This window comes from Oikopleura dioica, chromosome PAR, assembly GCF_907165135.1.
Source record: "Oikopleura dioica chromosome PAR, OKI2018_I68_1.0, whole genome shotgun sequence".
Taxonomy (NCBI): Eukaryota; Metazoa; Chordata; class Appendicularia; order Copelata; family Oikopleuridae; genus Oikopleura; species Oikopleura dioica.
Window position 1 is genome coordinate 13561625 of NC_137293.1, and position 21718 is coordinate 13583342.

General features: G+C 41.9%; 11 protein-coding genes across 11 annotated transcripts; 1 reads left to right on the forward strand and 10 right to left on the reverse strand.

Moving 5' to 3' along the window:
• Positions 1 to 254: 254 nt before the first annotated feature.
• LOC145703739 (uncharacterized) lies at positions 255 to 2656 on the reverse strand. The gene is made up of 9 exons (XM_081781131.1): positions 2482 to 2656; positions 2337 to 2395; positions 2072 to 2249; positions 1154 to 1257; positions 900 to 981; positions 748 to 859; positions 557 to 709; positions 436 to 517; positions 255 to 394 (listed from the first exon to the last, which is right to left on the reverse strand). The coding sequence occupies exons 1-9, from the start codon at positions 2573 to 2575 to the stop codon at positions 323 to 325; spliced, it is 936 nt and encodes a 311-aa protein (XP_081637257.1). The 5' UTR covers positions 2576 to 2656; the 3' UTR covers positions 255 to 322.
• A 1598-nt stretch (positions 2657 to 4254) lies between these two features.
• On the reverse strand, positions 4255 to 4882 carry LOC145703687 (uncharacterized). The gene is made up of 2 exons (XM_081781072.1): positions 4663 to 4882; positions 4255 to 4624 (listed from the first exon to the last, which is right to left on the reverse strand). Exons 1-2 carry the CDS (start codon positions 4721 to 4723, stop codon positions 4329 to 4331), a joined length of 357 nt encoding a protein of 118 aa, XP_081637198.1. The 5' UTR covers positions 4724 to 4882; the 3' UTR covers positions 4255 to 4328.
• Positions 4883 to 4911: 29 nt separating this feature from the next.
• LOC145703686 (kinesin-like protein KIF6) lies at positions 4912 to 6725 on the reverse strand. The gene is made up of 2 exons (XM_081781070.1): positions 5593 to 6725; positions 4912 to 5554 (listed from the first exon to the last, which is right to left on the reverse strand). The coding sequence occupies exons 1-2, from the start codon at positions 6716 to 6718 to the stop codon at positions 5175 to 5177; spliced, it is 1506 nt and encodes a 501-aa protein (XP_081637196.1). The 5' UTR covers positions 6719 to 6725; the 3' UTR covers positions 4912 to 5174.
• A 28-nt stretch (positions 6726 to 6753) lies between these two features.
• On the reverse strand, positions 6754 to 8895 carry LOC145701309 (uncharacterized). Its single transcript, XM_081778530.1, has 7 exons — positions 8571 to 8895; positions 8193 to 8527; positions 7875 to 8152; positions 7629 to 7838; positions 7482 to 7580; positions 7185 to 7440; positions 6754 to 7140 (listed from the first exon to the last, which is right to left on the reverse strand). The coding sequence occupies exons 1-7, from the start codon at positions 8886 to 8888 to the stop codon at positions 6846 to 6848; spliced, it is 1791 nt and encodes a 596-aa protein (XP_081634656.1). The 5' UTR covers positions 8889 to 8895; the 3' UTR covers positions 6754 to 6845.
• Positions 8896 to 8918: 23 nt separating this feature from the next.
• On the reverse strand, positions 8919 to 9509 carry LOC145701318 (dynein light chain Tctex-type 1-like). The gene is made up of 3 exons (XM_081778540.1): positions 9378 to 9509; positions 9165 to 9335; positions 8919 to 9126 (listed from the first exon to the last, which is right to left on the reverse strand). The coding sequence occupies exons 1-3, from the start codon at positions 9432 to 9434 to the stop codon at positions 9013 to 9015; spliced, it is 342 nt and encodes a 113-aa protein (XP_081634666.1). The 5' UTR covers positions 9435 to 9509; the 3' UTR covers positions 8919 to 9012.
• Positions 9458 to 10942, reverse strand: LOC145701310 (uncharacterized). Its single transcript, XM_081778532.1, has 4 exons — positions 10653 to 10942; positions 10245 to 10606; positions 9689 to 10200; positions 9458 to 9647 (listed from the first exon to the last, which is right to left on the reverse strand). Exons 1-4 carry the CDS (start codon positions 10928 to 10930, stop codon positions 9543 to 9545), a joined length of 1257 nt encoding a protein of 418 aa, XP_081634658.1. The 5' UTR covers positions 10931 to 10942; the 3' UTR covers positions 9458 to 9542.
• On the reverse strand, positions 10939 to 11630 carry LOC145701315 (uncharacterized). The gene is made up of 2 exons (XM_081778536.1): positions 11230 to 11630; positions 10939 to 11180 (listed from the first exon to the last, which is right to left on the reverse strand). The coding sequence occupies exons 1-2, from the start codon at positions 11611 to 11613 to the stop codon at positions 11043 to 11045; spliced, it is 522 nt and encodes a 173-aa protein (XP_081634662.1). The 5' UTR covers positions 11614 to 11630; the 3' UTR covers positions 10939 to 11042.
• On the reverse strand, positions 11627 to 12409 carry LOC145701316 (uncharacterized). The gene is made up of 4 exons (XM_081778537.1): positions 12270 to 12409; positions 12059 to 12228; positions 11890 to 12012; positions 11627 to 11851 (listed from the first exon to the last, which is right to left on the reverse strand). The coding sequence occupies exons 1-4, from the start codon at positions 12373 to 12375 to the stop codon at positions 11720 to 11722; spliced, it is 531 nt and encodes a 176-aa protein (XP_081634663.1). The 5' UTR covers positions 12376 to 12409; the 3' UTR covers positions 11627 to 11719.
• Positions 12410 to 12587: 178 nt separating this feature from the next.
• LOC145701313 (V-type proton ATPase subunit E-like) lies at positions 12588 to 20326 on the reverse strand. Its single transcript, XM_081778535.1, has 5 exons — positions 20209 to 20326; positions 20022 to 20165; positions 12976 to 13167; positions 12797 to 12934; positions 12588 to 12754 (listed from the first exon to the last, which is right to left on the reverse strand). Exons 1-5 carry the CDS (start codon positions 20305 to 20307, stop codon positions 12647 to 12649), a joined length of 681 nt encoding a protein of 226 aa, XP_081634661.1. The 5' UTR covers positions 20308 to 20326; the 3' UTR covers positions 12588 to 12646.
• LOC145701305 (uncharacterized) lies at positions 13353 to 20024 on the forward strand. The gene is made up of 7 exons (XM_081778525.1): positions 13353 to 13560; positions 13602 to 16033; positions 16077 to 17974; positions 18014 to 18333; positions 18377 to 19359; positions 19405 to 19732; positions 19802 to 20024. Exons 1-7 carry the CDS (start codon positions 13378 to 13380, stop codon positions 19811 to 19813), a joined length of 6156 nt encoding a protein of 2051 aa, XP_081634651.1. The 5' UTR covers positions 13353 to 13377; the 3' UTR covers positions 19814 to 20024.
• Positions 20327 to 20340: 14 nt separating the features above from the next.
• On the reverse strand, positions 20341 to 21710 carry LOC145701312 (beta-1,4-galactosyltransferase 7-like). Its single transcript, XM_081778534.1, has 6 exons — positions 21613 to 21710; positions 21332 to 21570; positions 21180 to 21288; positions 20978 to 21139; positions 20752 to 20931; positions 20341 to 20692 (listed from the first exon to the last, which is right to left on the reverse strand). Exons 1-6 carry the CDS (start codon positions 21673 to 21675, stop codon positions 20516 to 20518), a joined length of 930 nt encoding a protein of 309 aa, XP_081634660.1. The 5' UTR covers positions 21676 to 21710; the 3' UTR covers positions 20341 to 20515.
• Positions 21711 to 21718: the final 8 nt, after the last annotated feature.

Consider the following 21718-nt stretch of genomic DNA (forward strand, 5'->3'; position numbering starts at 1 on the left):
CTAAGTCTTCAACCGTATCATCAAATATGTTCAGCACCGCCTGGCCTTGAACTTCACTGCCCTGCTGAAAACTTGAAAAAAGTAAAAGACTCCAAAGTCGCATGGCTTATCTCAATTTGAACGAAATCAGTGGGTGAACAATGCGCTTTTGGAACTTTTTTTCGACAATAACTATTGTCAGAGTATTTGCTTTACAAGTGAATCTACACTTCGCTGTCGTCAATACAAGAAAAAGTCTTCTTTGATTTCACAAATTTTGATAGGCTGGAGTTATATTTCAATGACAGGGACTTTATACAGTAAAATTTAAAAATGAGCACATTCAAAAATGTTCAACGTGAATCTTTTGCAGCTCGCTTTCAATCTCTTCGTTGATCAAATCTCTAAGTCGCATCTACAATTTTCAATCAGGCAAATTAATTTTCTTCGTTTTACCTTCAAGTTTTCATGCTTTCTCCACTGATTCAAAAGCCTTTCAAGTCGTGGCGAAGGTTTATTTTGATGTTTTAAGTAAATTCTGAATACTTGATAAAAATTCTATCGCTAGAAAACGTACCGGGAAATCGGCGTCAGATCTTCTTTATTGGCGACAACGATAGTTCCTTCCTTGGCTCTCTCTTCTCCAGTTGAAGATGGACAGTAGGTATCTCGGAAATCGTCTGCGAATCGATAAGCTGGTATTCTTGTCTTTTCATTAAGAGAGATGATACTAAGAATTTTTAAGTCAGGACACAAGACGAATCTAACCTGCAAGGCGAATTTCTTCCTGAATTCTGTGATTCAATGGAGGACCCATTTGAATTGAATCCGTTTGAGTCCACTGACCAGTGTCTTTGAGCAAATCGAGGAGAAGGGTACTCTAAGATTACAATTATTTAAGCACTAAAGATGTTGATTACCGATGCTATCTGTAAACCTTGCATTGCCAAGCTCATTGTTCCAGCTCGCAATTTCCCGTTCAACTGTAGTTGGAACTATTTCCTAGAAAAATTCCTTACTTAAAACATTCTTTATATATTCTGGTTTGACAGAAGTTCTGTCTCTGACGCAAGATCATAAATTTAATAGTTTGACATCCGAACAAGTAAACGCAAAGAAAGATCAGACAGCAAACACGTAAATCTACTCAATCCAGAATGAACATAAGACTGACCTCTGGCAATTGACCCAAATTGTTCCGTATTTTTGGATCAGCGCCTGCTTGTACCAGTCGCATGAGCATTTCCACTAGGCCACGTTTAGCGCAAATGTGTAGCACTAAAACAACGTTCAAATCGGATTTACAAAGCATATAAAATTTGTTGCACGTATAAATCACAAACTAGTGTTCAAATAATAGGATTTCCTGCGAATTAAACAACTATTGAGCTCGAAATATAGACTATATGGGCCGACGAGCAAAAATTTAACCCCAAGAACCCTTTTTGGTAAAGCCTTGAAACTTTATGGAATATGTATTTGGGCCAAACTAAAAAAATTGTTATTGAAAATTTTTTGGTCTGACCACGTGATCACGGGTTACTGACCCTCGAAAAGCTAGAAATGCTTGCCGAGCTTGATCCCCTTATGGCATCATCTTCTCGTGAGGCTAAAAAGAAAGGTCTTCGTTTGTTCTAGTGGTTTAGTCAAAAAAATTCTTGGTGTCGTCTTTACAGGACACGCTAGAAGCTATGTAAGGACTCAAAACTCGCTAAAATTGAGGTAAAAATGCAGGTTTCACGGATTACTCAGGCCAAAATACATTGAAAATAGGGCCATTTTGGACGCTTCACTTCCCTCTAGCGAGTCATGTGATCTCGCCACCAAAAATGTTTTGGATTCTATAGGAAGAACTTTTTGTGCTCTTTCATGTGAGCTACATTATGATCACCTGCAGTCAGGGGATCGAGGTTGGCAAGCTTTTCTAGCTTTTCGAGGGTCCGTATCACATGATCACGTGATCATACCAAAAAATTTTCAATTACAAATTTTTAAGATGGGCCAAAATACTTATAGCCCCAAAGTTTCGGGCAGTTACCTGAAGGGGTTTTAGGGGTTGATTTTTTGCTCGTCGACTATAATATATAGTTACCTGTATCTCCAGTATTTGATCTTCTGTGCAAATTCGCCCCAGCTGCAATCAAAATCTCCGAAATATCCACGTGATTTCCCGAAACTCCATGAAAGAGTGGACTCCAACCCCTTTCATTCGCCAGATCTGGCTGGGCGCCTGCCTTCAATAGAATCTGACAGATTTTCGTACTTCCGGACTCACCCAGGATATTTAAAATTCCGAAAGCTGTCAGAATTGACAACAAAAGAACTTGGCAAACAGGAAAATTCAAAAATATCCGAGCCTGTGCCGCCCAATGCAGGGCTGTTTGTCCATGAACACCTCCGTCATCCAAGTTAGTGACTAAACAATTCATTATTCTTATCTTCTAGTTCTGTTGACAAGATAAATAGGCAAATGTCAAAAAAATCTAAGGTGTTGAAATAAACCTGCTTTCAGCGCTAAAAGCTTCTCAACTGTCTCAACGAGTCCATTAGCTGCTGCTCTTCTCAGTTCCTCATTATCTGATTTACTCGTACTCATACTCGATGTTAAATTATCTTCTTTGATTCTATCAAAAAATTGAGAAAATGCTAAATGGGAGAATCAGAATTTGGATTGCAAATAGTTTAACATACGACGAGTGAACACGATGCGCAAATATTTGATAGGGAACTGACACGAGTAGGAATTTTCTTTTTTTATTGATACAGTTGGACACCGACCTACTATCACTTCAACTCAAGCTTCAGTCGATTTACTCAGCATGCAAGAATTTATGCAGAAAACAAACTTCTGACAAAGTGGCCCTACATTTCCTGATAGTCTTTCCGGAGTCTAGACTCACAAAATTACGAAAGAAAGAACACGTCGATAACTAAAAAGGGTCAAAGTTTATTAACAGCTTTCACTGACATTCGGGCGTTTTAATGGTGAGGGCGACATAATGCTCGTTGTTAAGATGGCCAAGGATGAGAGCACGGCCGTGAACTTTGTCGGTCGTTCTTGGTTTGACGAAAAGAAGCTCATTCCAAGGGTCTGAGTTGACGATGAGAATTGGTCGACGGAGAACTTCAGCGCAAACTTGGATGATTACGTGGTCGGCCCACTCGCCATCTTGAGCCATGTACTGAAGCTTTCGTAAAAGAAAGGGCGAAAATTGTTACCTTGAGATACTCCTTTGGTTCTTCATCAAGGAATTCTTGATACTCCGAAAGATTCGTCTTCAGTGTTTTACATGCAATTTGACGTAGACTTTTGTAAGTAAATTTTCGCTTTTTGACGTTTCGAAGATGCCCTAGTGTCTGATGCTGTCATAACGCGAAAACGTTCCTTGTTCTTTCCAATTTGCTCCAGAATAAATACGACCGAGTGGAAGAAGCAGTTCCCATCTGCGTGCGCATCCTTCCAGACTCGCAGTCCGTGTTTCCCCAGATTTTCAACGAACTGGTGGTGCATACTTTTATCGCCTCCTGGGCCGATTGAGAAATTCACTCCTTGGGCTTTGAGTTCCTTCGTGGCCAGCATAGTCAGCTTCTTACTTCTTTTCATTGACGTTTTCGAGTACTTATTTGAGCTGTAAATAATTTACTCATCCTCCTTCTTTGGAAATTATCAGCTCCGATCCTTAGAATTAAAGTCCTTGATCATGTCCGAAAGATATTCGCTACACATCTCCTCATCAAACCAGCTGGAGTTGTAGTCCTCCCCAATTTGACCAAATACTGCGTTCCGCCATCAGCCCTGGTTCTCCTGCTAACGATACATTGTGCCTCCTTGAGAGAATCGTTGTTGGATACTTGTTGCGTTACAGTAGCTTGACTGTGTGTTCGTTTCATTGGGCGCATTTTAAAAACTAATGAGCTGTCATCTTCGATTTTAGCCAACAATATTTGATCTAGAAATGACGAGGTGCATGTTTTCGATCGTTGCAATAAAACATCCCTGTTGGGTATATATAAATTTATCTCATTCATATATTACTCTCTGACTTCTGTATATTTAAGTAACGAAGCCATGCCGCGACGATGGACGTTTTCAAGGGTCTCCAAATACTGCTTTTTCTACGTAACGTGGGAAATCTTGCGAAAATTTGTTTTCTATGCAATCAACCTGCCGTTTTCTACTGAAGATTTAAACTGCACCTGAATAAATCAACTCTACCAAGAATGTCACTGTATTAAAGAAACTCTTCAAAAGAGTACAGTAGACTGTCATTTGTAAAAATATGTTTTATTGGTAGAAAAGTAAAATGAGAAGTGTCTGTGAAAAAAGGCAAAACGGTGATCTAAAATGTCTAGGATTGTCTCTGGGCTAAAATCCGTTGTCGAGCTTGAATGAATGCTTGAATGTCAGAATCCGCTTGCGCGTCACCAGTAAGAGATACGCCTGTAGCTTGAGAAGCGGCAGAAACAGGACGAGAGCGTTGCTCGGCAGCAAAGGAGGCAGCTGAAGAGGACCGAAGGGAAGTTCGCTCCGCTTGATCTTGGAACCATTTGTCGAATTCCTTATGCATATCAATGCGTTGTCGTTCGATCGAGTGTTTTAGATGTTCGACTTCGGGCTTGATCTTTTTCAGCTCAAGCACAGCATCTAAAATCCATTAAAATCTTATAATGACAAAAATTCACCTTGATAGCTCCGCCGATTAACCTCTATCTCTCGTCTAAGATCATTAGCTTTTTGAACCATCTCGTTGTCAAGATGCCCAGTTGCTTCTCGAACGGCAATTTGTTCCTGGACATGCGCAAGTTCGCCTTTCAATCGATTTACAACTGCTCGATGTTCATGTATTTTAGTTCCTTTTGCCTTTCAGTGGTTAATCACGTGCACGATTCGCTACAGAAAGTTTTGGTGATTTTCTTTAACCAATTCCTTTGCTTGCAAAATCAAATCGCCGAGCTCGCTCTTCTGCGCCCTGTAGTTTTTATCTTCGACATAGACATCAGCTCGCCAACGTTCAAAGGCCATTTTGCGGCCCTCGGACATATTGTTTGAAGTCATTTTCAGCGTGTTTGAGGAGAGATCTTCAGAAACGGCGATAGTGCTCGAATGGGCATGATCAAGAGGAGGATTTGTGTATTTTTCTGGCTCATATGGAGTTGTTTGCCTGATACAAGATTAAAAATATGATGAGCTCTTATCACTGCACTTTAGTGCTATTTAACCTTTTCCTTGGCTTGCGTCTTTCTTTTTTCAATAATTGTGTCAGAACAGCGATTTCTGTATCTCTTTGCTCAAGGATCTCTTTCAATCTGATAAGCTCTTCCGGTGTGATTTGAAACTGCTTGTGCTTAGAATTTACATTGGCACTTTCACCACTCTCGCGGACGATTCCTTCGGGACGACCAGAAGAGTTGGCGAATTTTTTGAGGCGTTTGATTGAGTAGTTGATTTTTCGCATATCTCCGTCAAGATTCAGTACTGTTTCAGGATCAGGGTCTTTGAGGAAGTTCTGTATTTGGTGATCGAGGTCGTGCTTTTCGGACTCTGTCAGAAGTTCTCCGGCGTTCGGGCTTCCATCTAAAAATTGTTAATTTCCGTAATCAAGAATGACTCACCTTGAAGTCTTAATTGCTCTTTCAGCTGATTGACCTCTCGTTTTAACCGTTGAATCTGCAGGCTTGGATCAAGCTCTTCATTCAAAACAGCTTCATTTTTAATCTTTGCAACTCGTTGGGCAAATCTACAAGTCGCAAGAGACTCTTGTATGTTCGCTGGCTCTAGTGAGACAGTGGCAATCATAGAGGTGATAGAATTGCCGCCGAGGGAGTCTCGCAAGACAGATGTGAGCATAGAGTTTCTGTAGGGCACATGATCTCTTTTCTTCTCGCTCAAAGCCACAATAACTTGCTCCAAGAAATGTAGGGAAAGGTTTATGTACTTCCCTTCTCTTGCAACTTGCGAGTTCCATTCCACGCTAGATTTTCCGATTCTTTCAGAACCAGCAAGATCGACAAGATGGAGCTTTGATCGCTTGATGACTGAACTTTCAGATCTCCTTGATTCAATGTAAATTGTAAAAATGCAGTGACCCCGAGTGGAGGCCATATTCATCGGTGTTTCTGCGATCGATCTGTTTGTGTCTCCAACAAAGAGCTGATTTATTGCCTCTTCTTCCGTGGCAACCGGAAATGTTTGCAAATTTCGTATTTTTATGCCGCTGTTTGGGTCTTCAAGAATCGTGACTTTTGGCAGATCTTCGAGTCCCTTGAAATCGTGAGCAGGGGAGAGCAAATCGTAACCGTTTTCATTATACAACTCGAGGTAGGAAATCTGCATTTTATAATCGTTTTCGTCATCAACCATGAATCGCTCGAAGAGATAGCTCAGTGTCCTAGGAATCAACCCTCTGTCTGCGTATTTCTCCGCTCCACCAGTGACGGTAAAAGTTTTTCCTGAGCCAGTTTGACCGTAAGCGAAGATAGTACCGTTGTATCCATTAAGCACATTGTCGACGACTGGTTTTGCTACTTTGCTAAAGATCTGATCTTGATACGCCGATTGTTCGAATATTTCGTTGAATTTGTATTTATGCAATTCTGTTTTGTTGTTCACATGTCCATCAGTATCTAGTTTCGGGACGACAATTTCCAGCTGCTTTAGTTTATCGACGAGTGAGGCCTCATGTCGAGCAGTGTCTTTTGTAGGTTTCACCCGGCAGTAAACTGAGATTGACTCCTTCATTCGATATTTTCTGAAAATTAAAATCAACTCGTTAACATGGCAGTTTAACGTTTAAACTAGTGAACAGTGGCGAGTGAACTGATTGCCAGGAACGTGAAACAGTATAAAATGAAGATCTACAAGCAGTTCAGTAATCTTTTGGAGTGAATCCTATTCGTTGAAGAACAGTTTCTTTTGGGTAGAAGTGTGCTTTTGGGTCTGTTTGTACTGAGATGAAAGTGAGGTTGGGCATTTCCATTTCGCCTAAACTTGGATCAACTTCTGTCCGACTTTCACTCGGCTGTCTTTTTGGAAGAGACTCGTAATTTTTTGGTGTTTTCTCTTTGTTTTCAATTTCATTCAAATGGCTTTCTTCTGTGCATATTTTGCAGATCCCGTAAGATTTCTGCTGAGTTTTTGAGAAACAATCAATCGACAAGGTTCTAAATATAACTATGAGAAATAGATAAGGCGGCTCATCTCTTACACAAGGCAGTAGTAGCAAGTCCTATGTCGAGGATACGTCGTCATCCCCGACTTAGAAATAATTCCTATCCAAGCACCCCACTTCCACAGCTGAAGTGTATTCACGAAGACATGGAGGATAGGACGCAGGGCAGCAACGTCGAAAGCGGCGTACTTTAGAAGTTGACTTGAAATAGGCCGACGACTCCAGATGTGAAAGTCAGTCTTGTGTTTCGCTTTACCAGCTTTGAAACGGAGCAAGCTTTTGTCAGAGAAAACTAAAGAAAATATATGAAAAATAATGAAAATATATTGTTACATTCATATGCTGCTTCGAGACCCAGAGGGTGTTTCTTCGTTGGGTCTTGTTGACCATTCGTCAAGGAGATCAATCGTTCTCGATATTGCAGCTCCACGACTTAAGATTTTTATTGAACTTGAACAACTAAAACTCGCTAAAACTTACCTTGAAGGTCAATAAAACCAGCGACGCTAATCTCATAGCTTGCATACAAGTTCGCAGTATCAGAAACTCCGCCCCAAAAAAACTTGATCACTCTTGGATATTGAAGGATGTCTCTCAGCCAGCCGACTTGTGGATCTTTTTCTCTCAGTGCGTAGTCGCCAATGGCCAGAATATCAATAAGGTAGCAGTTTTTGCTTGTATAATTATTAACTGAAAATAGTAACTAGAAAAAACGGCATTTATTACTTTGAATAAGCGTAATTTTTCCGTTAGGGCCAAGCTGATCTCCCTCCAAATCAATCAACAAGTATCTGCTCATCATTAGCTCTTCACGCACACTTTCTAGTAACTCCTTGCTATCAAGAAGTTTTACATGCAAGTTTCCGTCTTCCACTGGCGGCTTCTTGAAAAACTTTCGTATCGATTTGATGTTCTTGCTCCGCTTCGTCAGCCAAAGTCTGTAAGATACTCGAATGCAGCTTGAAACAGCATCTGCCGCACACTGTCCTTCTCCAAGGAAAATTCTAAATATGATTAGTATCAGAAGCGCGAAACTAGTCCAACCGATCAACACAGAACATCGTCGCTTGATATACTCCCCCCGTTTTCGCTGTCCGAATTCGACCCGGCTTGCGTACGAACTCGATGTATTCTTTGCAGAAGATCAGCTTGTATTGTCGGAGAATACATTCAGGGTCTTTGTTCAAAAGATCGTTTTCCTTCACATACTCCTTGAAGACCAGTATGCAATCTTTGTTTAAAGTGTCTCGCTTGTTGGCAATGTTTGGATCGAAGTCCCCTTCGACCTGCTTCCGAAATTTCGGAATAGCGTAAGTCCACATTTCGAGCACTTTCTTGCCATTAACTTCTGAGTACTCGTATTTGAAGTCGTTCATTTTCTAAAATACAAATCAATCATAAATTATGCAAACAAGACCTTACCATGCAAAAAAGATATTCTTCATCAGTCAAATCTGTAACAATGTCTGAATTAGCTTCTTCCTTCTCAGTGTCCAGATCTTCATAAAGACCGAAAGCACCCGCGTGATAGTCTTCCATCGTCAATCTTCGCGGTCCGCCGGCTATTTTCCAGAGTTCTTCCAGTTCTTCAAGTTCTTGTCTATCTTCTTCCGATATCTCAAGGTCGTTCTTTTCAATTTTGAATTTCTCTTGATTCTCTGGACGAACTGATTCTATCCTCTCATCTTTTGCATCCTTCATTTCCAAACTAACATCCGTCATTTCAAACCTCCTCGTCATTTTATCTGAAAGAATTAGTTTTGATTTTTCTACGAGATGTGAAGATTTATTGATCTTGAACAGAAAAAAAGTTTTTGGAATTGATCTCTAACTGATCTTGGTAAGTAGTCTAGTAGTGAAGTTTTCAGTAAACGAATGAAAGTGCGAAGATATCGGCGAATACATGCAGTCCTTTATTCTCCCATCTAACTTTGATTTGACGGTCTCGCCCACTATCCCAGATGCATTGAGAGGCGGTCTAAAAAAATTACTTTTCGTTACAAAATCCGTGCCTACCGAGCAGCATTTATCGGTCTTCTCCAAGAGAGTGATGTTGATCACGAATTTAATATCATCCAAGTTGAGCTTTTTTAGCTCATCAGCAATATTCTCCGAAATTGACTTTGACCATTGCTCAGCATGCGATCTTGAGTAATTCTGATCTCCGATCACGGATGTTATCTGCTCCTAAACAAATCATATACCAAGAAGGAACAAAAAAAGTCTTGCCTTGATAATTTCCGTGGCTTTATCAGTTGGAAATTCTTTTTCCTCCGTACCGCCCATTCTGATAAAGAACGATCATAAAATTTTCGTATCAGTTTTTATTTGGATCGGTTATCAGAAAGAATCATGAAGAAAATTATACAAAGAAATTGAAGAAGGAATGTAGGTTTAATAAAAGATCTTTAAAGCGTCTTTATATTCAGTTATCCGCACTTCGTCTGTGTGAAACGGTTCTCCGTCGATGGTAAAAAGTTGTTTTTTCTCACATTTTATCTAAAAATATGCATTATTCGGTCGGGAAACAGGACGCATACTTTTATTGATTTGATAGGTCTATTTGCCAGTTCTGGAAATGCTTCCACGTGTTTTCCGCCATCTTCTGCGAGATCCCAAAGTTTAACTAGCTGGCCTCTGGTGACAGATGATTTCATTTGATGAAGGTACATGCCGGGTGCTTCATCTATCTCGGGAAAGAAGGTCACGCGTTCGTCGAGCATCGAGCAAACTGCTACTACCATTGAGATCAATGCATCTTTCGACTGGCTCTCTTCTTCAATAGAGAGATCCATAGGATACTTTCTTTTTCTGATAATGTATGCGACGCCGTAAATGAGATTTCTCAGCTCGCCGCCGAGAAAACGTAAGCGTTCTGAGTTGATGTCGATATCTGCGACGAGGCCAGTCGCAATGGCGAGGAAAGAGAAACGAGACGAGTTGTTGTAATCGACTTTCATCAGATCTATCGTTTTTGAGAAAGATTCAGAAGAGAGAATAAGAGCATGAATTGATTTCGATAGGCATGAGTGCTTGCCAGGGACTTTTGAAACTATTAGATTGAAGATAAGACATGATGAGATTTGAGCATCATACCGAGACAAGCGACGAGTCCATTTCCAGAACCTGCTGGAATTGGCGCAACCGGGGGAGCATCGTCTTTCTCCCGCTGCCGTAATCCGTTGACGACTTCATTAACTAATCCATCGCCTGAGACGGTGACAAGAGCATCGTATTCGCTAAAGCTCTCTGTCCTCGCAATTTCTTCCGCATGACCCCCATGAGTAGTTTTCACGAGCTTATTCGAAATACCGGCTTCTAAGAGAATTGAAGAGAGCTTATCCGCGATTTTGCCGCCTTTCTTTCGCCCGCTAAAGGGGTTAACAATTATGAACAGTTTCTTTTTTGGGCGCGACAGGGATTTTAGCAGCTCTTCTGCGTGCTCTTCATTTTCTTCTCTAGAAAATAAACGATAGAGTTCGAAAGATCACCTGATTTACTCACCTACTTTTATTCTTATCATAGACAACAACTGTAAAAACCTCTCGCTTTTCGGTGATGCAACGCTTCGGTTTCAAATCCAATGGGTAATAGAAAAACTTGAGAAAGCTGAATTTATCATCAGGATTCTTTGAGATTTCATGATGCACTCCAATAATATTTCGACGCAGAAGATCTCGCTTGCCAATTTTTACTTGCTGCTCCGTGATTTCAAATTTTATTTGAGTAAGTTTTCGATTCTTTCCAAAAGAATGGAATACTGTCGCGTGACTCGCGTCCATTCTAAGTGTCAAAAGGAGTGAGTTTATTGTACCATACAAGTAAAAATTCAACTGCTGGCTTTGTTGAACTGAGGCAGGGTAAAATTTAATTCTAACAGCAAATTTGGGATCTTTAGCATCGGCTGCAGCAACCACCAGATGCCCGTACACCAGAAGTTGCTTGCTTGTAAGCATCGGCGATTTTCTGATTGAGACCTTCTTTATTCCGAGCGATTTCTATGGCCAAGAACTGAGCTCGATGACAGAATGTCTAAAACGATTTTGATGCAACTCTTAGTAGATTAGTTTCAGCTTCTAACCGTATTCATGGATGTGTAATCTCCGTCTGGTCTCTTTCGAAGCAAACTTTTTCTGTCAAAATCCTTTAGATCAGCTTTTAACTCGTCCATCCAGTTTATCCACTGAAGCTTGTTGTCTCCACTTATCAATTCATCTTGAAGATCTTCGTCAACGTTACTTATATCGAAATCAGGAAATGCCTTTCGAAACGACTCGTATATCTTCTCATCAAGAGGGCTGAATTTGATCTTGCACGGGCCGAGCGAGAGAAGAAGCTTCATGTGAACTTGAGCTTGCTGGAATGCTTTTGGAAGCCACTCGGCATCGTTATTCAACGAGTCAATTTTGTTTTCTAATTTCGAACACATTACGAAATATGCTTTATTTCTCTGAATCGGAATCATTATTGAAGAGGGATATTTCTGCATACATAATCTTTCGGAAGTCTTTCTGAATCACACGCTTTTTACAGAAAAAATATCATTCATTATCCGCGGCTTCGTTTATGTTTTAACATGATCCACAGCAGCCACCAGAAGAACCAGCTGATTGCTTCTTCGAGTCATCGACGATTTTCTGATTGTGTCCTTCTTTATTTCGTGCAATTTCAATGGCGAGAAATTGAGCTCGCAAACAGAAAATCTTAATTACTCAAAATAAAACTGAAATGAAGTCTGTACCGTATTTTCCGCGGAGTAATCCTGCGTTGGGTCCGTTCTGAGAAGGCTACCAAAGTTGAAATCTTTGAGAGTATCTTTGTACTGATTAACCCAGTTGCGCCACTGTTCTTTGCCTTCTTTACTCTGAAAATATTTATCGTCAATAGAGTTTGAATTTCAAGTCGCAAACCTTCATGGCATCCTCGTCAATCTTGACAACATCGAAATCGGGAAATTCTTTTCGGAACGATGCGTAGAGCTCGTCATCTAACGGACTAAATTTCATTCTGTCCGGTCCAACAGCGAGTAATAGCTTCATATGAACTTCGGCCTGCTGAAAAGCTCTGGCCGCCCAGTTTGCTACAGAACATTTATTATCAACTCAACAAGAATTATTCAACCTTCAACATCAGATGTATTATCATATGCAGACGCCTCCTGACCAAGTGCGGCGGCTCCAGCCATCATCATATTTGGGTTTCCGAGCTGATCGATGTTGAAAGACATTTTTCAATCCTATCTTTAATCAAACGTCTTTGAATTTTTTCCTTCTGTTTTATTGCACATTTCGATAATACTGTAATGACATGAATAGTGTTGAAAAATTAATAGACAAATGAACTTTCTTTTACTGTAACTGATAGTTATATGGACAAGGAAATACGCGGGTATATAATTTGATGATGCAATTGAGTGGAGAATATTGTATGCTAGAGAAGTCAATAATGAAGAAATTTTATTGAAAAGTAAGTACGGCCGAGAGTAAAATTCTCAGAATTTAGTCTCTGAACTTTCTGTTGGGGTTTGATCCGAAGAGAGTTTCGCGCATTTGAGGAAGGCCCGCTTTTGCCAACATATCCAGTCGCGCTTCGAGGGTGTTGGAAATCTAAAAGCACCGTGAGAGTAGCACATTTGTTGAATTACTTACAGTAATGGACTCGTTGATGTTGCAGAGATTGATACCCCCAGCACAGTCCTTAGGAAGGGATTTTGAAGGATGAACTGAGATTGAGAGAGACTTTCCAGTAGCACCTTTGTATGCTGCTTCTACGTTGTCTAATAGACCCTAAATAAGATAGTGGATGTCTGGCGGTCTGTAAAACGAACCTCAACAGTAGATTTATCGCACTCTCTGCAAATGACGTAGACCTTATCTTCCAAGAGCTGGAAGCTTGACTGAACAATGAGTTTCTCGAGCATGCTCTTGTAGGCATCCTTGTCTTGGCTGATCTTTAGCAGTTCTTTTTGCGCTGCACTCATGAGGTTTTCAACATGGACTTCTCGAGCCTTCAGGACTTCCTAAATTATGAAATTGTTAGATTTGTTATTGTATTTCCGTCCATGCGATAAGTCTAACAACGCGGCGGAATAGAAAGAGTCAATGACAGCAAGATTGTTGGTTCTAAGGATAAATAAATCAACCGCAACTCTGCGTTATGATGCGTCGGGATGCTCACCCCCAAGCTGAATGCTGAAACGAAAGTCAGACTTCAGGACTTTTTCACGCCGATGAGGGTCCTCGGAGCTCTAATATTCGGCGCGTTAGCCCAAGAGAGTGACGAGTGGTCCGACTGGACAGAATGGTCGGCTTGCGAGAAGGGTGTTTACAAGCGGGTCAGAAGATGTCACAATATGCAAGAAGGGAGAGCTTTCAACAGAGTTGCCAACGATGCTTGTGGCGGACACTACCAGGTTAATAAAATAAACAATACTGTTTCCTTACTCATAAATAGGAATACCGAAGCTGTGCTCGTAGAACCCCTTGTCTAAATGGAAATGGAGCTGACTACGACGGCACTAACTTCAAAACAGAAAATTACAACACTTGTGATAGATGGGATCAGCTCTCTGAAGAGGATCATCATATGCCTACCGATTCAATCCACCATAACTTTTGCCGAAATCCCAATGACGCGGACCGACCATGGTGCTATGTTAACGGAACCGTTGAGTTTTGTGAGATAACTCCATGCGATGAAGCTCAGACTTTGAAAAACACTTTCCATCAGTTAGAAAGCGACGAAGAGAAAGAACTCGATGCCGGACCGGTTGCTAGTACAGATGACATCGAAAGCGGCACTGCATCAACAAATAATATTGGGTGTTGCCCCACATTAATCCTTTGTGGAAATGCCGAAGATCACAGTATGGTCACTGGGAGTTACGTGTACAACGACCGCGGTCGATACTATCGACATCAGTCACGAAACGTGTATTTCTACTACGATCGTCGTTTCAAAAAATGGCTTCTGTCTACAAGCATGTACGACTCCGAAGTCCACGGTTACCTGGACGAGTCGGTTGATTGCCCTGCGATGGCGATTTCATCCTTGAAAATGGCAAAGATGGTTAAAGGAAGAGCTGAATTCATCGAGTCAGCGATCAATATTGGCTGCTCGAGAGCTTCGAAGAGCCAAGTCTACCAATGCAGTCTCCCAGAAGTACACCCTGAGATTTCAACTCCCGTCGGACCTGCTGGCCTTCAAGGAAACACAAGATCTATTGTTAGCCCGAGTGAACATTACAAGGAGTTCTCCAGAATCATGGGAGGCGTTCATGTGGAAGAGGCTGTCCCTGGCTCATGGCCTCATCAAGTCTCTTTACAAGGACCAAGTGGGCATTTTTGTGGCGGTTCGCTGATTAGCCCGGATTATGTGCTTACAAGTGCCAAATGTGCATCAATGATGGGTGATAAAGGTTTCTCCGCTGTCATGGGCTTGCATAATCTCGAAGAAAATAATCATCAAGAAATCTGCGTTCAAGAGACAATCATTCATCCTGATTACAATCCAGATACAAGCGCACATGATATTGCTCTCGTCAGGCTTTCATGGTCAGCGAAGCTTGATTCTTGGACGAACCCAGCTTGTGTGATTGAAGGAGAAATTCCTCCAGATATTCTCTGCGTGGCAACTGGATGGGGATCTGCCAAGAACGAAGCGTTGTTCTATCCAACACGACTTCAACAGTACCCAATTTCATTCCACAGGCCTTGCTCGACTGAAGACACTCTTTGCTCGGGAACTGGAGGCATCGGTGTCTGTACTGGAGACGTTTCATCGCCTTTGACCTGCTTTGTGGGAGGAAAATGGCTCCTTGCTGGTATATCCACTCAGCGAGAAGAATGCAAGGATGTTTCGGTCAATCGAAACTATTTCACCAAGGCGGCTTTTTACAACGAGTGGATTCAAACCGTTATGAAAGAAGGTCAAGCTGTTGCTGAATGGACACAGTGGACAGAGTGGTCTAAGTGCTCCAGAGAATGCGGGGTCGGACTCAAATTCCGCAGGAGAACGTGTGAAGGACGTGGCGCTTGCGAAGGCGTTGGAGAACAAAGTGAAACCTGTATGTCTGGAAGAGAATGCAGTTCTCTTTCCCATCCACAGTGTGCAAAGGGAATTAATTTCGACAATGGAAACGATAGCCTTACAGCACGTAGAATCAATTCCCGTATCGTTGGGGGAATTACAGCAGATCAAAGAGAGTGGCCATGGATCGTGATGGCAGCAGATCGCAATAAAGGTAAAATGGGTCAGTTCTGTGGCGCGACTATTATTTCTGAGCGATGGCTGATCTCTGCTGGGCATTGCTATGTCACTAGCTGGTCAGAACCAAACCCAGCTAGGTATTCATTCTATGCTGGTGTCCAAAAACGATACGGCAGCGAAGAATACGAGCAAGCTTTTGGCATCGAAGAAATTATTTGTCACGAGAAATACCAAATGGCAACGAATACCATTGTGAATGACATTTGTCTTCTCAAGACGGACAAACCAATCCAGTGGACAGATAGAGTCAAACCGATTTGTCTCCCTGAGCAAGTTGGCGGTCCTGATATTGGAGAGTTCTGCAAAGTTGCTGGATGGGGAGACACTATGGGCACTCCGGGTTTAAATCAGTTCAACTTGAATGAAGTCGCTGTCCCAATTATCTCATACGAAACTTGCCAAAACTGGTATGATGATGAGATGGTGCGTATTTACGAAAAAGAACATCTATGCGCTGGTTATGAGCAAGGAACTATGGATGCCTGCCAAGGAGATTCTGGCGGGCCGTTTGTCTGCTATGACCAGCAAGAAAATGGTTCGAACGACCCCTATCTTCAGGGCGTTGTCTCATTTGGAGTAGGATGTGCCGATGCCAAAAACCCGGGTGTTTACACCAGGTAATAATATGTGGCTCGTTGATTCATAACTAACGATTTTAAGGATAACCTCATATTTGGATTTCATTTCAAACATTATCGTCGACGCTTGCGCTGCTGAGCCATGTGAGAACGATGGAGTCTGCACACTTGTTGGAGCAGCGGACTACCGATGTGAGTGCAAAACGAATTTTAGTGGAAGACACTGTGAAATTGACGAAGTTGCTCTCGAAATCGGTTGCAAGGATGATCCATGCAAAAATGATGCCACTTGCATCACCGAACTTAACTCCTACAGATGCGAATGTGAGCTTGGATGGGCTGGAAGACTGTGTGACCGAGAAGTTCCGCAGTGCGAGGTCATGTTCCAAGAATCTACTGAAACAAGATTCATTGGACTTGGACAGCTTGGGATTTCCCTTGGAGGCGGCGGTGGTTTCCGAGGCAAACGAGCTGCAAACTCGACACATGGACTGGGAAGATCTCTCATGTCAATGGGAATCGATCGAGGAATTCCTCAAATGGCAGATAGAATCGTTGGTGGTGAAGTATCTGTTGCTGGCGCATGGCCTTGGATTGTTCAAATTGCTGACAATTACGGCCAGTACTGTTCAGGTGTAATCATCGACAAACACTTTGTACTGACAGCCAAGCCTTGCGTCACAAATAGCAAGCCTGAGGACTTATATGTCATTGTTGGCGGATTCCAGATAAACACCGATGAAGCTACTCGTGCGGTTCACACAATTTCAAGTATTACTTGCAATACAAACGTGATTAATCTGGCTGATGGAATCTGCGTTCTTCACATTGCTCAAGAGATGTACTTTAACAACTATGTCCAGCCAATGTGCCTTCCAGACGAGGACATAAAGTTCAGTGAAGGATCTCGATGCTACATGGCTGGATGGGGAGAAACCATGCTTGACGGAAACAACAACATGCTTCATGAGCTCGACATGCCACTTTTCAGCGATACTTTGTGCAAAAATCACTTCATGCAGAACAACATTCGAGGCTACTACAATGATATTCACATGTGTGCAGGATATTTTGACCATAGAGGTGCCTGCACAGGTGATGCTGGCGGACCTCTCATGTGTCTCCATGGTGGCATGCCATATTTAGCTGGTATTCTCTCTTGGTCTGAAGGATGCCGACTTGAAAGTACCCCTGCTGTTTTCTCTGACATCAGTTTCCAGAAAGAGTTCATTGATTCTGTTGTTGGGAATCCTTGCATTGGAGAACCATGTCAGAACGGAGGTCACTGTGAAGAAAATGCTGCGGGCGGTTACACTTGTCACTGTGTCGATGATTACTCCGGCGATACTTGTGGAGTTGACCTCAAAATGATTGATGACTGTGCTGCCGAACCTTGTCAGAATGGAGGCGTTTGTGAGGACGACATCGGTGGATACATTTGCACTTGTCCAGAGGGATTTTATGGCCAATCATGTGAGAACGCTCAAACATTCTGTAGAGATTCGGATGTCTTCATCACTCAAGGCCCTCGAGCAACATACCCATGGGCAGCATTCTTGATTATGCAGGCTGGTCGGTCTAATGTTGGAACTCCTTTCTGTACAGGTTCCATTATTGATGACCGGCATATTCTTACAACTGCAAGCTGCGTATTCAGTACTGACAAGAGCTTAATCGGCATTCAATATGGAGTGGAAGGACCGAAACCAGTTCTCAGTGAAGCAGTCGATGAAGTCTTTATTCATCCATTATACTCATTCTATGAGTTCAACAGCAAGGCCGCAGATATTGCCATAATCCGATTATCTCACACAATTGAGTTCAACAACTTTGTTCAACCAGCTTGTCTATCTGACGAAGTTGAAACTGCCGTTGGAAAGCAATGCAAGGTACTCGGTATTCAGGGAGATGGAAATATTGGAGAATCGAATGTCAACAACATCGGACTGGATTACTGTGAAAAATGGAACCCAGCATTTGGTAGGACAATCGATCTTTCTCATTTTTATACGTTTTTAGCTCTCAAAAACACTCACCACAAATGCTTTACGTATGCCGACTCTAATAGAGATATTTGCAATAGCGGTGTCGGCGCATCCGTCTGGTGCGTCGATGAGCTGATGCAGCCTGTTATTCACGGCCTAACAGCATTTGGCCAGTCTTGCGACGAAGAAGGAACACCAGGCGTCTCAACCAACATTGGATATTTCCATGCCTGGATCAAACAGATCCTTTCTCACGGCGAAGCTAGCTGTGCTGATAGCGACTGTGAAGGTGTCTGCGTTGAACAAAAGTACAATGATGAGTTTATTGTTCAATATCCCGGCTACATTTGCCAGGTAAAATAATAAGTAAATACTGAATAATCGAAATTTTATTCAGGGAGAAAATCCTTGTGAAGATGGGGTCGATACATGTCCAACTCAAAGTACCTGTAATGCTAATCCTGATGAGGAAACTGGCTTCTCATGTGACTGCGCACTTGGTCTTAGACTGGACGAAGACATGTGTGTTGACGTTGACGAATGTTTGGAAAACGTTTGTGGCGAAAATCAAACTTGTGTAAATAACGAGGGATCTTACGACTGCATATGCAGTGATGGATTCGAAAACACTGACTCTGGATGTGTTGATATCAATGAATGTCTTGAGGAAGGTACTTGTGGCGAAGGCGCTATCTGTACAAACAACCTCGGAGCGGCAGCGACTTGCTCATGCCCAGAAGGCCTTGAAGGGAATGCTTACAAAAAGTGCGAACATCCTCCACAGTTCTGCAATCACCCTAGGGTTGACGGTGCTGTGACAGGAAATGTCGTTCTCACTGGATGTCTTCCACCATTCAAGGATGGTTCTGTGTGCAGCCCGCGATGTGGCCGATCCGGATATGTTATCAACACAGGAGTCGATGCTATCACCTGTAACTGTATCGCTCCTGATGGAGGATGTGAGTGGGATGGCAAAGACATTGCGTGCGTTAATCAGAAACGAATGACAACAGTTCCGCCAACTACCACAACTCAAAGTACTATCCCAACTCTTGCACCAGCGTGCGCCGCACTCAATGAGCTTTACCCAAGCTTCCCAAAAGTAAGACTTGAATGTGACACTGTAGATGGTCGGCCCACTGATCGCGCCTCATGCAAGGTGTTCTGTGTTACCGGCGGTGCAAGAAGCTCGATGAACGAGGTTAATTGCTCATGCAAAGGATCCAAATGCAAATGGCTCGAGTGGAAGGAACTCAAGAAAAATGAAATTGAATGTATCGATCCAAATGCACCGAAGGAACTAGTTGGCTGCAATTTGAAGAAAGAGATTGGCAAATACATGGGAGAAGGGGTTGTTCTTGGATGCGATAATATAATCTCGTAAGTTTGAGTCTTCCGCCCAAGGTGTTGATAAGTTCTATTTAGAAAATCTTGCCCAGTTACATGTGCTGAGCGATCGTTCACCCCCGACTTCAAAAAACTTAACTGTAAATGTAAAACTAAAAAGGGTAAAACCAAGTGCAAGCTGAAGGAGGCGAAAAAAGTTAAAAAGAAGGGTCTTACATGCGGTAACGGCGTCGGCCGCAAGCGAAAGATTGGTCGAAACACCCGACCGCGCTTAGACGACTTTTCTTGCCCCAATCCATACGAAAAGTATGGAGAGTCATTTGAATATGGCGTCTTGATGGAATGCGATAACTTTGAAGTTGGAGGAAAATGCAATCTTTCATGCAACGGAACTCCAACAGGGCCGGTTAAATAATGATTTTACCTTTCCTAGATTAAAATTTGAAAATCGATAAAAAATTAAAAACCAAAAAAGTCGCTGAAATAAACTGTGTCTGCGATAGAAATAACAACTGCGACTGGGACAAGCGCAAAATGATGAAGAGGCGCGTTCGATGTCTTTCAACTGACAGCCGAAAATACGAAAAAATGCTCAAGAAGTACCGCAACCGAGCTGGAAAAGTCAACTGGTGGAATCTTCATCAATAATTCAAAATTGTTTTTGATGTAAATAAATATTTCTGAATTCTTCTTACCAATCTACCGACGTTGATGAACTTTGATTGTTGAAGGCGTTTTTGTTGCTCCAGTGTCTTTTCTTTCTTCTCATAAAAGTCGATGATTTTGATGCGTTGCTGGTTGACAAGCCGACCTTTTTCAATTTGGAATTCTTCATCAGCCTAAAATAAAGTAAAAAACTCATCGAAATCAAGAAGGAGTTACCTTAGCATAAATCTCTTCGATTTTCTCCTGAGACTCATTCTTGATAAAGGCGATCATATGATCGATTTGTCGGTTAACATCGTCATCCGAAAGAGTCATTTTTGAACCTCTGAAAATATTCAAAAATATACATTTGGAAGACTGAATAAAGTCATGTTCGGAAATATTGCACCATTAGCATAAGGAAATATTTGCGGAAATAAACTAAAGAGGGATTGGTAAGTTGGTCAACTGAAAAAGAAATAAATACAGCACATACAGAAATCTTCAGAGGTTGGCAAAATTCATTCAACTAAAAAGCATTGTTTCACTGGTTCTCACACCACGGGGTCTCTTCTTTGTTACACTCTAGTTCCACGTGAAGAATTTTAACAGGAGTACTGTTAATGTTTAGATCATCAATTCTTGCGACTTTGTGCTTCAGCGTGTGGAATCCGCCTTTGAGGTCGCGTTTGAATTGCTGTTTCTTCTGATCTCCGATACGCTGAAAACGCGTTATTGTTTGTTTCTCTCACTTGCGAAATGAGGATATTACTCATTTACCTTATAATCTCGTGGACGTTTTACTTTGTCATGAACGTGTTTAAACGTCTCATAACCAGTGGTTACACCCTTGGGCCGGTGCAACTCAAGACCTGCGTCTCTCATTCGAAGAAACAGCTCATCGTCCTCTCTTCCCCAGCCCCAGAAATTGTTCGACATTCCATTCACTTTCTTGAAATCCTAAAAGTCACAACTTATTTTTCTGTCTGTCTTGTGGATATCTTACGGTATGCGATAACATAAGAATGCCACCGACGTAGTTAGGATAATGATACTTCGGATGAAGATCAGGGGAAGCGATGTGGACGGGACCGTCTTTTGGATACTCGTATTTGATCTGGTGAGTTTGTGGAATCAAATCAACATCGTGCATGGCAATGTAGTCGATCTTAAACACGAATAGCTTTTGAATATTTTGATTCGAATACCTCTGTATCAAGCGTATACAAAAATCCAGCATTTATAAGGGAAGCTCGATTGAATCGATAACTATCGACTTGATTGACAACGATGATTTCGTGGGGCACATTAGCTTCGCTAAATCCAAATTGTTAGAAAATGACAAAAGTGATATTCTTACTTGAGGAAAGAGTGCATCGCTGGAGCAAATTCCATCAACTCATCAAATCGGTCACGGAATGGGACAATTATCGCGAGTTTATGTCTGCCGAGGGTTTTCTTTATTGGACTGGGGATTGAATCTTCCTTGTGGACCTCTTCATCGGGACTTTCATGCTCGACTTTGTGATGTTTCTGTTTAGGTTTATCATGTTTTACAATTTTCGGGTGGGCATAACTTCGATCATGACATTTTATCAACTAAAGAAGGCATATTTTTATTCCCTTTTGAATTGAATGTACCTTTAGCGCCACATAATTGAATAGAACAACTGCGAGGGGAAGTATCAACCTTTGGGGCCTCATTCAAACGAATTCATCTACGATTTCTAAATGCAAGAAACAAAAT